This window comes from Oncorhynchus clarkii, chromosome 32, assembly GCF_045791955.1.
Source record: "Oncorhynchus clarkii lewisi isolate Uvic-CL-2024 chromosome 32, UVic_Ocla_1.0, whole genome shotgun sequence".
In the NCBI taxonomy this organism is placed as follows: domain Eukaryota; kingdom Metazoa; phylum Chordata; class Actinopteri; order Salmoniformes; family Salmonidae; genus Oncorhynchus; species Oncorhynchus clarkii.
In genome coordinates this window covers 38,614,443-38,632,166 of record NC_092178.1, presented here as the reverse complement: position 1 = coordinate 38,632,166, position 17,724 = coordinate 38,614,443, and the positions used below count along the sequence as shown (strand labels likewise).

General features: G+C 43.0%; 1 protein-coding gene across 1 annotated transcript in view; it reads left to right on the top strand.

The window, feature by feature from the left end:
• The first annotated feature begins 751 nt into the window (after nt 1–751).
• Nucleotides 752–17,724, top strand: part of LOC139392042 (ephrin-A3-like) — a 92,977-nt gene continuing 76,004 nt past the window's right edge. Inside the window, exon 1 of the mRNA XM_071139695.1 lies at nt 752–1,440. Coding sequence (XP_070995796.1) covers nt 1,331–1,440 — 110 coding nt within the window. The 5' untranslated portion in view covers nt 752–1,330. The remainder of the gene's footprint in view (nt 1,441–17,724) is intronic.

Below are 17,724 nucleotides of genomic sequence, written 5' to 3'. Positions count from 1 at the left end.
CAGATGCAACAACAGAGAAGAGGGAGAGTTAGGGAAAAGTGTTAGTAGCCTACTCTCTCTTTCTCTTTCATCCCCCTTTCCCAGTCACCACGGCAACATGCCTGGAGGGCACTCAAGAGAGGCGTCATCACTGACAAAAACAACAGAGGGGGAGAGTGAGTGAAGGGAAACGAGAGCAAAATAGACCGTGTGTGTGTGCGTGCGCGTGTGTGTTTGTGTGTCTGGGCATGAGAGAAGGGGTGTGAGTAGGAGAGAGTAGGGCTGACCTACTGTGCTTTTGGCATTTAGAATTTTCTGCAATTAAGTATTTTAAACTTGAACTTCAGTGAGAACTAATCACAAGATACAAATGATTTAGTAGGCTATACCCAAGGACAGTTTACAGACACCCACATTAAGGGGACTAAATCAAGCCTCACATCACCAAAATCACTTTTATGAAAGTTACACCAAAGATATGATAAAATCTGTTTTGGCCTACAGAATGAGCATATTTAATCAAACACAGTAATGACTAAAATAGTTAAATTAATAGTAATTACTTCACTGGCCAAAAGCATGGTTTTACAATCCACCAATGATGAAATTGAACAGGTTAATTAATATCTCTTTGGGATATTAAACATGCGCACGCGCATCAAACACACACGCGCACACACAGTGGTGGTGGGGCGGGGCTGCTGGATGGACAGAGCGAGCGCATCGTGTCTATCAGAGGGCGGGAATGTAGAGTCAATGGGTGCGCAGCGTGTGGCTAGTCTGGACGCGGCGGCAGGTAGAAACCTAAAAGTCTCAACGGACACAGACTGAGTTGAGGCTAATTTCAAATGACAATGTAGACAATTACATTTACAGTCGAAAAGAAAAAGGAAACCTACCAACAGGAGGATAATGTAAACACATTTTAATGAACTTTGATGATACCATTTCAACGCCAGCTGTGCTTGTCCAAGACGAAAGGTTGTCTTGATGTGAGGCTACATTGAGGTGATTTGCAACGTTTCATCAACACGGGACTTCAGTTGTCATTGTCAAATATTGCAGTCTACTTTGCCTTATCACGTCTCCTTCTGAACACTATTGTTTTCAGTCTGTGGAGAGGATTAGGGAACATAAAAGGAATACTCAAAGCACAGTGACTTAAAAGTGCGCAGCAGGCAAAGTAAGTAAACATAGGGTTGGGGAGGAAACCGGGTTCGTAGTCGCAATGGAATTAGGAAACTTCAACTAGGTTGTGTTACCGCTGGGATGTTGACAGCGACCTGCTGTTTGGGACGGAGGGACTGAGAGCGAAGAAGGTAGGCTAGAGAGAACGAGGAACAGTGGGATTATGGCTCTCGCAACCGTTTCTCTCTGTCTAATAGCGCTCGCCTTTACACATTTGCACCAGACGCGTGCCAACGACCGACATGCCGTCTATTGGAACAGCTCAAATTTACAGTAAGTAAACTAGCCTACAGATATTGGCGTAATACAGTAGAACAGACTATCATCTTGGTTTTATTTGTTGCTGTGGACCTACTTTGACGACAGATGTCAGTATTAGGAATTGATCATCCCTAATTTCTAAAAACGTGAAACAAAAATAATCCAAGTTTAAATCATGAAGTGTGACTATTTTACAGGATTCTAATGTGAACTGATAGGCCTATGTATAAATCATTCGGTCAATTGTGTGATAAATGCCCACTGTGCCTTTTTAAAATAAGCATGAAAAGTAGCCTTTATGTTTATGCCATAACTTTATTTTCCCCTTCCACAAATTGTAGGCTATTTCTACAGGGAATGACGGATTTTGCCAATTGCCAATAACACACACACACACACACACAGTATAATAGCCAATAACAGGCAGCTGTGTTATTGTAATGTTCCTTTCCACCATGTTAGCGGGTACCCTGGTGTTCTATATGCATATTTAATATGGCCAACTCAGTTCTCGCTGTCCATCTCTTCCTCCACCATGACTCGTATCTCTCTCCCTCTCTCTCTCTCTCCATTTTACACACAATCCTACGCATTTGAGTGCAATCCATTCTGATATTGCCTGCCATCTTTGTCCCCCTTCCATCCTACTACAGTAGGTTACAATACTGTAGGTAAGCGTCTCCATACCTCTAACTCTGCAGCAGAGATCGATTGGGTATCTGGTGCCTTTGTCCTCTCATTATTTTACATTGAATCCATCATTTCACATTGTTTTATCTTCTCCCCTCACCCCACCTCTTGCTCTCTCTCTCTCTCTCTCTCTCTCTCTCTCTCTCTCTCTCTCTCTCTCTTTTTCTCTCTCTTTCTTTCTTTTTCTCTCTATTTGTTTTCCTCCTCCTTTCTCCCATTTATATTCACCTCAGACACTGGCCTCTCCCCTGTATGGCCTCTCTTGATCTCATACTTGGTTATTTTCCTCCCTTTCTCTTATTTTTCTACTGTCTCTGATGGCCAGCCTGTCCCCATCAATTCCTTTTTTTGTGTGCATCTCATTACCATCCCCCATCTGCTCCTGTTTCATCATTCACCTCCAAAACCCAGGTTGTACCCCAAATGGCACCCTATTCCCTTTATAGTGCACTACTTTTGACCAGGGCCCATAGGGCTCTGATAAAAAGTAGTACACTATATATAGGAAATAGGGTCTCATTTGGGACACATTCCCAGAATGAAAGGTACACAAAGATAATTACATAGGATAAAGTTGTTTGAATGCATCTGAAAGATAATTAATTAAGGATTCTGGGCATGTGAGGCTTACAGACAGTTTTTTATAATCAAGGTATCTCAATCACACAACAAACAGTGCAAATGAACGCCTCATAAAAATTCCAACCAGCTCTGGTTGCGATAGCAATTAACTATGTCAGTGAGAATCTGAATAGAGGAGAGGTATATTAGATGAGACTCATTAGCATTGCTAGTGCATGTTCAAAGTGCTGTGAGGATTTTGCAGGTTTGTGAGCGTCACATTCTGTATTAGTATTATCTATCATTGTTCATTATTAATTTGGCGTGTGTTCTATCCAGAATGACGTGCACTGCGTGAGGAGTACACCCAGGCATTGTATGGTGTAATCATTCATCAAGTGTTGGCACATCAGCACCTTAATATAAAATTTATATGAATATATTTTAATTTTAATATACTCCAATGAGTGTTTCAGTGTGGGATGTGTGTGTGTGTGTATGTATGCACGTGTGTGTTTGTTTGTAATATCTTCCCCTCTACACTGAGATAAGTATCTGTAGAATAATGCAAAAATTGACCCAGTTTGCAGGTAGCAGACAAATCCACAGAGGCTATGGCAGGAATACTGATAGGCCATCAAGCCTCATAGGCCGTAGGCTTTAGGCCACTCCAGCACCGCTTTAAAACAGACGACTAGTTTGAAAAGGAAAGACTGGGATACCGTAACAAAAGTTGGAGATACAAGAAGTGCCCTGATTGCAGCAGTCAGAGTTGCAGCACAGTTATCTACCTCCATCTCCTTTAGAAAGAGTTGCTCCCAGCTTCCGCTCACAGAGGAATGCCTAAGCCAACTCGTTAAAAATGTCCCTGCTAATGGCTGACTGAAGCAGGAAAAAACACACACGCAGGCCATTAAATCATCTCGCATCTGAGGCCATCTGCCAATTAGAGAGGGGAGATGTGGAACATCTTGAGGAGCACATGTGAGTGGTGTTGGCCTTGCCAGTGACACAGTCTGAGTCCCAAATGGCATCCCATTCCCTATATAGTACACAAAAGTAGTGCACTATGTAGGGAAGAGGGTGCCATTTGGGACACACACACAAACTGTAGCGTCTTAATTGGATGTTCAACATGATCAAAACAATAATGTGGCTATCAATCATTCTCAATGTCGCTCCTAAGGATCATAACTTAGCAGGAGATCAGGGCATACAGGTCCTTTGCACAGGTGTGGGAGGGAATAGCAAGGAACCCATGGTGTAAAATCAGCCTACCATTGCCTCCTAGACAAGATGAAATGTGGAACCTCAGTGTGTTATTGCGCTATGTGCGTTCATTGTACGACATATTGTGAACCCGATTTGAGACCTGAAATTGAGTCTGTCAGGCCTCCAAACCAAAGAAAGAAAGAAAACACTGCCTGCATGCATCCCTCCCTGCCTGCCTGGTTGGCTCACCATATCCGGTGTTACAAAATAAATTATCACCTTGACAAATAGCTTCCCTGAGAGTAAGAGGCGTGGGGGCTCCTCATGATCAATGTGGAGCGGAGCTGCTGTCTTACTCAACCGCCCCTCTGAAGATGTGTGGGTGGAGGACCAGCAACTCAGAGCTGGTGGCACTGTGTGGTTGCGGAGGAGAGGGGAGCCCCAACACACTTTGGGTAGAGAGGTTTCTGATCTTCTCAGTGAGATTATTTATAGGGAAGATGAATGATAGATAAACACACAGAGGGAGACAAATAGAGATGGAGAAGAGGAAAAATGTGGAGAACGGTTTTGAAAGAAAGGGGTCGGGAGGAGTGATGGAGAATATGGAGTGCTGGTAGAGTAATGGAAAGTGTGCCAAGAAGGTAGAGTGAGGCAGAGGATATTTTGAGAATGATTAAGAGAGCCCAAAGACAGGGAGGGAGAGTGAGGCAGTGAGCTTTTCTGGAAATTAAAGTTATTTGGCGAATGTGCTGCGGCTGCTGCTTCTGGAGAGATTATACTTATGGGAGGTGACCCGTGCTAATGTGGACACGCAGGGTTATTCATGTGGACCAGTGCTCGGAGACAATAGCAGAGGTCTGGCCCTATGCAATACTGTGCAGTGCAACGCGTGAGACACAAGTGGATTTTCTAGCTGATTACATGCAAGGCTGTCTGTCTGGCTTGCTCACTGAACAGTCTTGGCAATTTTGCATACAAATGTATCTTACTCAGTGACATTCAATTTGTTCTTTTCAACATTCGTCATACCACCGTGACACGCAACCGTCTCAAACTGCATTATATATTTACTTATTTCCTGCCTTGTAGTTGATGGCTATAGTGCTGAATGGGAATCTGTGAGCAACACTGATTCCAAAGAGAATGAAAAAGAGAATGGTGCTGGAGAGAATAGCAGCTGTTTTACGGGCTCCTGATCAATTGTGCTATTTTGTGTGTTTTTTTGCGTTGATCGTAACTTTTTTTTTAACATAATGTTTCCGCCATTGTTTCCTATGACCAAAAAGAGCTTCTGGACATCAGAACAGCTATAACTAACCTTAATTTGGATGAGGACTTCTACTTCAATGAGTCAGAGATGAAAGACATCACATGCGCTGCTGTTACTGTTTATTGTATATCCTGTTGCTTAGTCACCTCGTACGCCTGCACATCGCACAAAGCAGCATGCCTTGCCCTTAACTGCACACAAAGAACTAACATCAACTACATGCATGATAATCTTTCATGGTTGAGGGTTTAGGAGAAATGTTCTACTTTTCTTCTAGTCTTTTCAAGAAACATTTGTGTGTTGAAAATGCCTAACCACTTGTATATTTGTATACACTTCAAACAGATATGCATAACCCACCAGACACACCACTATGGGTTTCTTCACAGTACCCAAACCAAAAACATATTTAATGCGGCGCTCAGTTATGTATTGAGCCATGTCATCGTGGAATGCTCTACCACCAGAGGTTACTCAGGCAAAAAGCAAGTTTAGCTTTAAAAAACATCTTGTATCGCTGCACCTCTCATCTTTCTAAAGAACTGAATACGAATGTATATATGAATAGTTTGTAAATAGTATTTTTGTTGTCTCTTGGTGTCTTTACTATATATACAGTCAGGGCCAAAAGTTTTGAGAATGACACAAATATGAATTTCCACAAAGTTTGCTGCTTCAGTGCCTTTAGATATTTTTGTCAGATGTTACTAGGGAATACTGAAGTATAATTACAAGCATTTCATAAGTGTCAAAGGCTTTTATTGACAATTACATGAAGTTGATTCAAAGAGTTAATATTTGCGGTGTTGACCCTTCTTTTTCAAGACCTCTGCAATCCGCCCTGGCATGCCGTCAATTAACTTCTGGGCCACATCCTGACTGATGGCAGCCCATTCTTGCATAATAAATGCTTGGAGTTTGTCAGAATTTGTGGGTTTTTGTTTGTCCACCCGCCTCTTGAGGATTGACCACAAGTTCTCAATGGGAATAAGGTCTGGGGAGTTTCCTGGCCATGGACCCACAATATCGATGTTTTGTTCCCCGAGCAACATAGTTATCACTTTTGCCTTATGGCAAGGTGCTCCAATCATGCTGGAAAAGGCATTGTTTGTCACCTGTTCCTGGAGGGTTGGGAGAAGTTGCTCTCGGGGGAGAAGTTGCTCTCGGGGGATGTGTTGGTACCATTCTTTATTCATGGATTGTGTTCATGTGTTCTTAGGCAAAATTGTGAGTGAGCCCACTCCCTTGGCTGAAAATCAACCCAACACATGAATGGTCTCAGGATGCTTTACTGTTGTCATGACACAGGACTGATGGTAATGCTCACCTTGTCTTCTCCGGACAAGCTATTTTCCGGATGCCCCAAACAATCGGAAAGGGGATTAATCAGAGAAAATGACTTTACCCCAGTCCTCAGCAGTCCAATCCCTATACCTCTTGCAGAATATCAGTCTGTCCCTGATGTTTTTCCTGGAGAGAAGTGGCTTCTTTGCTGCCCTTCTTGACACCAGGCCATCCTCCAAAAGGCTTTGCCTCACTGTGCGTGCAGATGCACTCACACCTGCCTGCTGCCATTCCTGAGCAAGCTCTGTACAGGTGGTGCCCCAATCCCGCAGCTGAATCAACTTTAGGAGACGGTCCTTGCGCTTGCTGGACTTTCTTGGGCGCCCTGAATCCTTCACAACAATTTAACCGCTTTCCTTGAAGTTCTTGATGATCCGAATAAATGGTTGATTTAGGTGCAATCTTACTGGCAGCAATATCCTTGCCTGTGAAGCCCTTCTTGTGCAATGATGACGGCACATGCTTCCTTGCAGGTAGCCATGGTTGACAGGGAAAGAACAATGATTCCAAGCACCACCCTCCTTTTGAAGCTTCCAGTTTGTTATTTGAACTCAATCAGCATGACAGAGTGATCTCCAGCCTTGTCCTCATCAACACCTGTCTTAACGAGAGAATCACTGACATGATGTCAACTGGTCCTTTTGTGGCAGGGCTGAAATGCAGAGGAAATGTTTTTGGGGGATTCAGTTCATTTGCATGGCAAAGAGGTACTTTGCAATTAATTGCAATTCATCTGATCACTCTTCATAACATTCTGGAGCAAATTGCCATCATACAAACTGAGGCAGCAGACTTTGAACATTAATATTTGTGTCATTCTTTTGGCCAACACTGCACAGTTGAAATCGGAAGTTTACATACACTTAGGTTTGAGTCATTAAAACTCGTTTTTCAACCACTCCACAAATGTCTTGTTAACAAACTATAGTTTTGGCAAGTCGGTTAGGACATCTACTTTATGCATGACCCAAGTAATTTTTCCAACAATTGTTTACAGACAGATTATTTCACTTATAATTCACTGTATCACAATTCCAGTGGGTCAGAAGTTTACATAAACTATGTTGACTGTGCATTTAAACAGCTTGGAAAATTCCAGAAAATTATGTCATGGCTTTAGAAGTTTCTCATAGGCTAATTGACATGATTTGAGTCAATTGGAGGTGTACCTGTGGATGTATTTCAAGGCCTACCTTCAAACTCAGTGCCGCTTTGCCTGACATCATGGGAAAATCAGAAGAAATCAACCAAGACTTCAGAAAAATCTGGTTCATCCTTGGGAGCAATTTCCAAATGCCTGAAAGTACCACGTTCATCTGTACAAACAATAGTACGCAAGTATAAACACAGTGGGATGACGCAGCCGTCATACAGCTCAGGAAGGAGACGCGTTCTGAATATACACTGCTCAAGAAAATAAAGGCAACACTTAAACAACACAATGTAACTCCAAGTCAATCACACTTCTGTGAAATCGAACTGTCCACTTAGGAAGCAACACTTATTGACAATAAATTTCACATGCTGTTGTGCAAATGGAATAGACAACAGGTGGAAATTATAGGCAATTAGCAAGACACCCCCAATAAAGGAGTGGTTCTGCAGGTGGTGACCACAGACCACTTCTCAGTTCCTATGCTTCCTGGCTGATGTTTTGGTCACTTTTGAATGCTGGCGGTGCTTTCACTCTAGTGGTAGCATGAGACGGAGTCTACAACCCACACAAGGGGCTCAGGTAGTGCAGCTCATCCAGGATGGCACATCAATGCGAGCTGTGGCAAGAAGGTTTGCTGTGTCTGTCAGCGTAGTGTCCAGAGCATGGAGGCACTACCGGGAGATAGGCCAGTACATCAGGAGACGTGGAGGAGGCCGCAGGAGGGCAACAACCCAGCAGCAGGACCGCTACCTCTGCCTTTGTGCAAGGAGGAGCAGGAGGAGCACTGCCAGAGCCCTGCAAAATGACCTCCAGCAGGCCACAAATGTGCATGTGTCTGCTCAAACGGTCAGAAACAGACTCCATGAGGGTGGTATGAGGGCCCGACGTCCACAGGTGGGGGTTGTGCTTACAGCCCAACACCGTGCAGGATGTTTGGCATTTGCCAGAGAACACCAAGATTGGCAAATTCGCCACTGGCACCCTGTGCTCTTCACAGATGAAAGCAGGTTCAAACTGAGCACGTGACAGATGTGACAGAGTCTGGAGACGCAGTGGAGAACGTTCTGCTGCCTGCAACATCCTCCAGCATGACCGGTTTGGCGGTGGGTCAGTCAGGCAGGGTGTTGGGTGGCATTTCTTTGGGGGGCCGCACAGCCCTCCATGTGCTCGCCAGAGGTAGCCTAACTGCCATTAGGTACCGAGATGAGATCCTCAGACCCCTTGTGAGACCATATGCTGGTGCGGTTGGCCCTGGGTTCCTCCTAATGCAAGACAATAGTAGACCTCATGTGGCTGGAGTGTGTCAGCAGTTCCTGCAAGAGGAAGGCATTGATGCTATGGACTGGCCCGCCCGTTCCCCAGACCTGAATCCAATTGAGCACATCTGGGACATCATGTCTCATTCCATCCACCAACGCCACGTTGCACCACAGATTGTCCAGGAGTTGGCGGATGCTTTAGTCCAGGTCTGGGAGGAGATCCCTCAGGAGACCATCCGCCACCTGATCAGGAGCATGCCCAGGCGTTGTAGGGAGGTCATACAGGCACGTGGAGGCCACACACACTACTGAGCCTCATTTTGACTTGTTTTAAGGACATTACATCAAAGTTGGATCAGCCTGTAGTGTGGTTTTCCACTTTCATTTTGAGTGTCACTCCAAATCCAGACCTCCATGGGTTGATAAATTTGATTTCCAATTATATTTTTTCTGTGATTTTGTTGTCAGCACATTCAACTATGTAAAGAAAAAAGTATTTAATAAGAATATTTCATTCATTCAGATCTAGGATGTGTTATTTTAGTGTTCCCTTTATTTTTTTGAGCAGTGTATATACTTGTGTATTGTTAAGTCACCCGTTTGGCGAAGTAGGCTATGATTCAATGATAAATTAACAGGCACCACATCGATTATATGCAACGCAGGACAAGCTAGATAAACTAGTAATATCATCAACCATGTGTAGTTAACTAGTGATTATGTTAAGATTGATTGTTTTTTATAAGATACGGTTAATGCTAGCTAGCACCTTGGCTCCTTGCTGCACTCGCATAACAGGTAGTCATCCTGCCACGCAGTCTCCTCGTGGAGTGCAATGTAATCGCCCATGATCAGTGTCCAAAAATGCAGATTACTGATTGTTATGAAAACTTGAAATCGGCCCTAATTAATCGTCCATTCCGATTAATCCGTCGACCTCTGGGAAATGTTAACGATACAGCATACAATGACATTCTAGACGATTCTGTGCTTTCAACTTTGTGACAACAGTTTGGTGAGAAGGCCCTTTCCTGTTTCAGCATGACAATGCCCCTGCGCACAAAGCAAGGTCCATAGAGAAATTGTTTGTGAGATCAGTGTGGAAGAACTTGACTGGCCTGCACAGATCCCTGACTTCAACCCCATCAAACACCTTTGGGATGAATTGGAACGTCGACTGCGAGCCAGGCCTAATCGCCCAACATTAGTGCCTGACTTCACTAATGCTCTTGTGGCCGAATGGAAGCAAGTCCCTGCAGCAATGTTCCAACATCGAGTGGAAAGCCTTCCCAGAAGAGTGGTAGCTGTTATAGCAGCAAAGGGGGGACCAACTCCATATTAATGCCCATGATTTTGGAATGAGATGTTCGACGAGCAGGTGTCCACATACTTTTGATCGAGTAGTGTTTTTCCAGTTACAGTATTATACAATAAAGGGACTTCTTGAGACATGATCCAGCTATAGATTGATGAGAAGACTGGTCACGTCGTAGAATATAGAGAAGAGGCGTATCTCTTGTATGGAAAGCTCTTTCTAAGAGGTTCATAAGATTGGTGTGTTTCAAATGGCACCCTATTCCCTATATATTGTAGTGCACTATATAGGGAATAGGGTGCCATTTGAAACACACCAAATTCCCACCATGAAAATTCCACTCAATAATGAGGGAGAGAGCTCTTGAGTAACATGATGCCATTTGGGACACAACCACTGTGTATTTTCTCTCTGTTCATATCAAGAGCCCTACTGGGGAAGTGTCATGGGACTAATCTGAAAGTTAGGGCATGCATTCTTCAGATTAACACAAGAGAGAACACACAAGGCCCCTTCACGTGCCATCAAAAGTCATTAGTATTCCAGGCGCTCCAAGGTTATAGAGGCTGCACTTAGCTGGCTCTGTAAACCCACAGGAGATAGCCCTGATCCAGACAGGTAGAACCAATTTCAGACTCAATGATTTGAATGCAAATACTCCTACAGAGGAGGCCTTCCAACTCTCAGCCTGAGCCTCCTCCTCTAAGTTCTACTACAGTGTATGGTATATTAAGCTAGTAGTGGTATGAGCAAGGACATACTAGAAATTGGCACGGGCATTCCTAACACATTTAGTGGAAATGTCCTGTATTTACCAAATCATGAGAGCAAACCACCACACAAGTCAAGAGTTATCATAAAGTCCATCTTTAATTATAATGAGCTCCATCACAACCCTGTGACTCTCAGATCAATTCAGTGTCTATAAATGAATTCTCTGAGAGTGCTTACACATTGCAACTGAGATCCTTTATAGCAAAGACACACATAGCCAGACAGCATTGGCTATAAATTATCGTTCAGCCTTGTCTCCTAAACTATGTTCTTATCTCGCTCTTGGTACCACTCAGGACCAGCACCATTACCTCACCCAATAGCATATATCAAATACACCCCCTCCTGGACAAGATCACAGAGAGACAGTGACTGGCACACAGACATTGTGGAGCCAAGAGATAATTGGTTCCCCCTCAATCATCCCTTCACATGGTTTAAAAGATATGTTTACATATTAAGACAAGCTTGACCTCTCCCCTTTCTGTGGCCCAAGTAACTGAACCCTGACAGAGAACAGATAACTGCAAACGGCCAACAGTATTATCCAAAAGAAGACATTCTAATGACAAATATCTCACATAAGCATGCAATAAAATGTTTTATTCATTTTATTGCATGCTTATGTGAGATATTTGTTACCTAAATAATTCTGATTCTGCTACTACACACACCAGCCCATTATTTTCCAAGGCCCCCCCCCCATTATTTTATTTTCCAAGGCCCCCCATTAATAGCCAAATAATGATACTTCTGCACAAAACCCCCAATTTAGACAGGCCCAAATAAGCTTAAGATGGACCAGCCCTTCTGGCGTTTGCCAGTACTGCTCTATGGCCAGTTCGTCTCTGGAGTGTGTTATGTTATCAGTGTTGTTAGGTTGCTGCCAGGAAATTGCATTGCTCTTGTGAAGCAAATTGTTCCCCATGTAGAAAAATATCAACGCCATTGATAAATGGATGGTCACTGGCCATAGTATCTTGTCATAGATTTGCTACAGGGCCTGGAAAATACGTTATCGTTTGTCGATAAGAAAACCTCTCTGGTGTGAAGATTGGGTCTGTAGTTTTTGTTAGCCAGTACCTATTTAATAGATAACTTAACTATACTTCGTAATTGAACATTTTTGGTGGGAAAAATCACTTACTCACAAGGCTGTGCTTTGTCATATGTGACTCAGTGTTTTTTTACATTGGATAAAAGTAGAGACTCACACTATGATATATCATTTTGTAGCTCTATTGTTGAGGAACAATGGGAAAGTAATTCTGCTTTGAAAGTTGACAAACTTGTTAGCTAACTTTTGAGAAAATGACCTTTGAATGTTTTGGTATCTAGTGAAGAGCTCTTCTATGTCTACAACCATTCAGCATCGTTCACACCCTCTGAAAGCTTTAGCCCCACCCATCTTGTTTCGCCCTCGGAGCGTTCAGAGTGCACACTTGACGCTCTGGCCGATGATTTGTTTACCTATGGATAACATGAAAACAGCCTAACCAGCTCTGCTGGCAACAATTTCATTACGCTTCTTTAAAGACATTTACTAACACCGACCATATTCAACACGTGATGTACACTTTTTAGCTTAAGACATGTTGCTACCTTGTCACGTTTGTTGAATGGAGGAGACCAAGGCGCAGCGTGATGTGAATACATGTTACTTTTAATGAAGACGGACACTAAACAAACTATACAAAACAACAAAACGAACGTGAAGCTATAGTATAAATGTGCAGACACAGGCAACTAACACATAGACAATAACCCACAAAATACCCAAGGAATAGAGTGGGGGAAAAAAGTATTTAGTCAGCCACCAATTGTGCAAGTTCTCCCACTTAAAAAGATGAGAGAGGCCTGTAAAATTCATCATAGGTACACTTCAACTATGAAATATCCAGAAAATCACATTGTAGGATTTTTAATGAATTTTTTTGCAAATTATGGTGGAAATCATAGACATACATAACACCTAGACTAATAAACACCCATAGACATACAAACCCCCTAGACAGGAACAAAAACACATACAGTGCCTTGCGAAAGTATTCGGCCCCCTTGAACTTTGCGACCTTTTGTCACATTTCAGGCTTCAAACATAAAGATATAAAACTGTATTTTTTTGTGAAGAATCAACAACAAGTGGGACACAATCATGAAGTGGAACGACATTTATTGGATATTTCAAACTTTAACAAATCAAAAACTGAAAAATTGGGCGTGCAAAATTATTCAGCCCCTTTACTTTCAGTGCAGCAAACTCTCTCCAGAAGTTCAGTGAGGATCTCTGAATGATCCAATGTTGACCTGAATGACTAATGATGATAAATACAATCCACCTGTGTGTAATCAAGTCTCCGTATAAATGCACCTGCACTGTGATAGTCTCAGAGGTCCGTTAAAAGCGCAGAGAGCATCATGAAGAACAAGGAACACACCAGGCAGGTCCGAGATACTGTTGAGAAGAAGTTTAAAGCCGGATTTGGATACAAAAAGATTTCCCAAGCTTTAAACATCCCAAGGAGCACTGTGCAAGCGATAATATTGAAATGGAAGGAGTATCAGACCACTGCAAATCTACCAAGACCTGGCCGTCCCTCTAAACTTTCAGCTCATACAAGGAGAAGACTGATCAGAGATGCAGCCAAGAGGCCCATGATCACTCTGGATGAACTGCAGAGATCTACAGCTGAGGTGGGAGACTCTGTCCATAGGACAACAATCAGTCGTATATTGCACAAATCTGGCCTTTATGGAAGAGTGGCAAGAAGAAAGCCATTTCTTAAAGATATCCATAAAAAGTGTCGTTTAAAGTTTGCCACAAGCCACCTGGGAGACACACCAAACATGTGGAAGAAGGTGCTCTGGTCAGATGAAACCAAAATTGAACTTTTTGGCAACAATGCAAAATGTTTGGCGTAAAAGCAACACAGCTCATCACCCTGAACACACCATCCACACTGTCAAACATGGTGGTGGCAGCATCATGGTTTGGGCCTGCTTTTCTTCAGCAGGGACAGGGAAGATGGTTAAAATTGATGGGAAGATGGATGGAGCCAAATACAGGACCATTCTGGAAGAAAACCTGATGGAGTCTGCAAAAGACCTGAGACTGGGACGGAGATTTGTCTTCCAACAAGACAATGATCCAAAACATAAAGCAAAATCTACAATGGAATGGTTCAAAGATAAACATATCCAGGTGTTAGAATGGCCAAGTCAAAGTCCAGACCTGAATCCAATCGAGAATCTGTGGAAAGAACTGAAAACTGCTGTTCACAAATGCTCTCCATCCAACCTCACTGAGCTCGAGCTGTTTTGCAAGGAGGAATGGGAAAAAATGTCAGTCTCTCGATGTGCAAAACTGATAGAGACATACCCCAAGCGACTTACAGCTGTAATCGCAGCAAAAGGTGGCGCTACAAAGTATTAACTTAAGGGGGCTGAATAATTTTGCACGCCCAATTTTTCAGTTTTTGATTTGTTAAAAAAGTTTGAAATATCCAATAAATGTCGTTCCACTTCATGATTGTGTCCCACTTGTTGTTGATTCTTCACAAAAAATACAGTTTTATATCTTTATGTTTGAAGCCTGAAATGTGGCAAAAGGTTGCAAAGTTCAAGGGGGCCGAATACTTTCGCAAGGCACTGTACATCACCCATGTCACACCCTGACCTAATCAAAATAATAAAGAAAACAACGAATACTAAGGTCAGGGCGTGACATAGCTAGGTAATTAATGAACCTAGCTAGGTAAACAACATGTAAAATCACACATGTAACATTAGCTAACGAGCCAGCCAGCTAACCAACCCAATTTCGTGGTATCCAATTGTCCCATCGCTGCAACTTCCGTACGGACTTGGGAAAGGCAAAGGTAGAGTACCATGCGTCCTCCGAAACATATCCCAGCCAAGCCGAAATGCTTCTTAACATACTGCTCGCTTAATCCGGAAGCCAGCCTCACCAATTTTTTTGAAGGAAACATCGTACACCTGGCAACTGTGTCAGCATGCATGCGCCTGGCCCACCACAGGAGTTGCTATTGCGCTTTGGGACAAGAACATCACTGCTGGCCAAACCCTCCCCTAACCCGGATGACGCTGGGCCAATTGTGCGCCACCCCATGAGTCTCCCGGTCACGGCCGGCTGCGACAGAGCCTGGACTTGAACCAGGATCTCTAGTGGCACAGCTAGCACTGCGATGCAGTGCCTTAGACCAGGCTAACTTTAGCTAGTTAAACAACAATGAACATAGTGCCAAATCATGTTGTTACTACAATGCATGAATATGCTGGGAGCTACCCATCCAGGTTCAATGTTAGCTAGGTAACATTACGCTCTAACTAGCGAAGCAAACAGCTGTGGGATACGACTAACAACGTCAGCTAGGGAGCCAGCCAGATAATGTTAGCTAGCTAACTGTACACTTTACCTTAAAACATGTAGCTAGCTAGGTAAACAATGAACCTAGTTTGGTAAACAATGTATAAAATCACACGTTAGCTAACGAGCCACACATTAGCTAACGAGCTAATGCCAGCCAGCTGACGTTAGCTAGCTAGCTAACAGTAAACTTTAGCTTGAAGTGAAACCACTGTCAAAATTAGAAGAGTTTAATAACTGAAAATGTAGCTAGCTATTTTACCTGTATACTTCATCATGCATGATGGACGCATCTCCCTGTCATGGATGCCATGCCACAGTTGCCCTTAGTTTGAGGATGTAATCCGGAGACAGGTGTTTTCGCCATCTCTTTAGCTATCATACTCTAATTCCACTGATTTCAAAACTTGATCCTCCAGAGAGTGGAGCTATGCTGCTCCACTACATTACACACTTTTTAAAAAAAAGCAGCGTTCGACAGGATTACCAGCACAGACTAACCAGCTCAAATAGACAGAAGCTTTCTATATGGCAGACCAATCCAAACTCCTCTCTCGGCATGTCCAGCCCAATTATTATCTCAGCCAATCATGTCTAGTGGGAAGGTTGCTTTTTCTGTGGCTTAACCAACAAGGCTCGTAAATTTAAAACTTTTATTCTTATTTGCAGATGGCATACAAGTTTGTTATTAAGGCACATGAAAGTTCACATGTTCAAGAAGGCATTTCTGCACCATTTTTTTTTTTAACGTTCAAATGGCTCTCCTGTGAAGTCGTGAGTTGCGACATACGCCTAGTTTCCTGAATCGGGTCACATATCTTGTTGTCTTAACATCCCCCTACAGGCCTTAAGCCATGTCTTTGCTGTAATACTGCTGAGTATTTTACAACAATGCAGTCACATGAACAGGCAGCGGAACGGAAGCTCTCCTCGAGTTCATTGGATGGGAGTGCTTTTTAGTCTATCTATCAAGGGGGCCAATTCTGAATATGGATGTAATAATTAGGTATTCTGTTATAATTGAGAATTTGCCTATTGAAGCTGTAATTATAGGAAGGTCTGAGACCCTTTGGCAGCTGTCGTCTCTGTAATGAGAACATCTAAAGAAAATTGAAATCTCTCTCCAGTGCTTTGCACATTCAAAATGACTAAATGTAATTTGACCTCCTTCAATGGCAGCAGGCAGCCACTGCTGCCTCCAGAAGTTTAATATGTCCGGTTATGTTGAAGGGGGACAACTTCAAGCGAAACAGTTCTATTACAAATATGATAGGGGAAGTCTTTAGAACTTGAAAGTCAAATAAGTGGAATGGACAGGAGGCCACTACCTCAAGGCATGGATGGAAGAATAATTATTGTTAGTAAGCCATATAGGGCTGGGGAGCCTTGATGGCAGAAGTCCCACCTTTGCCAAGCCAAAAGACTAACCTAAAAGCAGCCCATTTTACAGAAAAGCTAATAGTATTATTTGACATACAAGACAAGAAGTTTGTGTCATTGTGTTTTGCATAGATTGCAACTCCCAAACTGCTGACCTAATTCTCCTCCCCTCTGGGCTCCCGAGTGGTGCAGCGTCACTACTGAGGCACTGCATCTCATTGCAACAGGCGTCCCTACTGTCCCTGGTTCGAATCCAGGCTGTAAAACATCTGGCCGTGACTGGGAGTCCCATAGGGCGGCGCACAATTGGCCCGTCATCTGGGTTTGGCCGGGGTAGGCCGTCATTGTAAATAAGAATTTGTTCTGAACTGACTTGCCTAGTTAAATAAAAGGTTAAAAAACTTAAATTAAATATATTTGGTTATGGTTAATACATGAGCTACGGCACATGCATAATCATGCCTTTCTCTTCACACACATGCACATGTTGTAATCTCTGTGTTATTGTCATTGATGTATACAGGAATATATGTGACTCAAATCTCACTCATAGTGTCCTCTATCATTGGACGTGTTCTCTCTGGTTCACTAGTGTGTAGTAGTAGTAGTGTGTGTGTTTGTTTGTGAATTCGAAAACGAGTGTGGGTATGTCTCAAGCGATGCAGTGAGGATGTGTGTAAAAGTATCTGTTATGTTCGGTGTGTGTGGGTGGCTTTGTTTGCTGTTCTATTTCAAGGATAGTGCAGTATGTGTATGTTATTTTTGCCTGTGCGCCTATGTTCTTATGTCTGTGTAATGGGTACTGTAATTGTTACTTTAGTGTCTTTTTCAGATTTTGCGCTTAATGTATAGTTGGGTGCGTTTGTGTAGACTGCAGTGTTGTGTGTGTGTGTGTGTGTGTGTGTTAGTGTGTGTCAAGTGATTGTGCAGAACAGAACAGTTCAG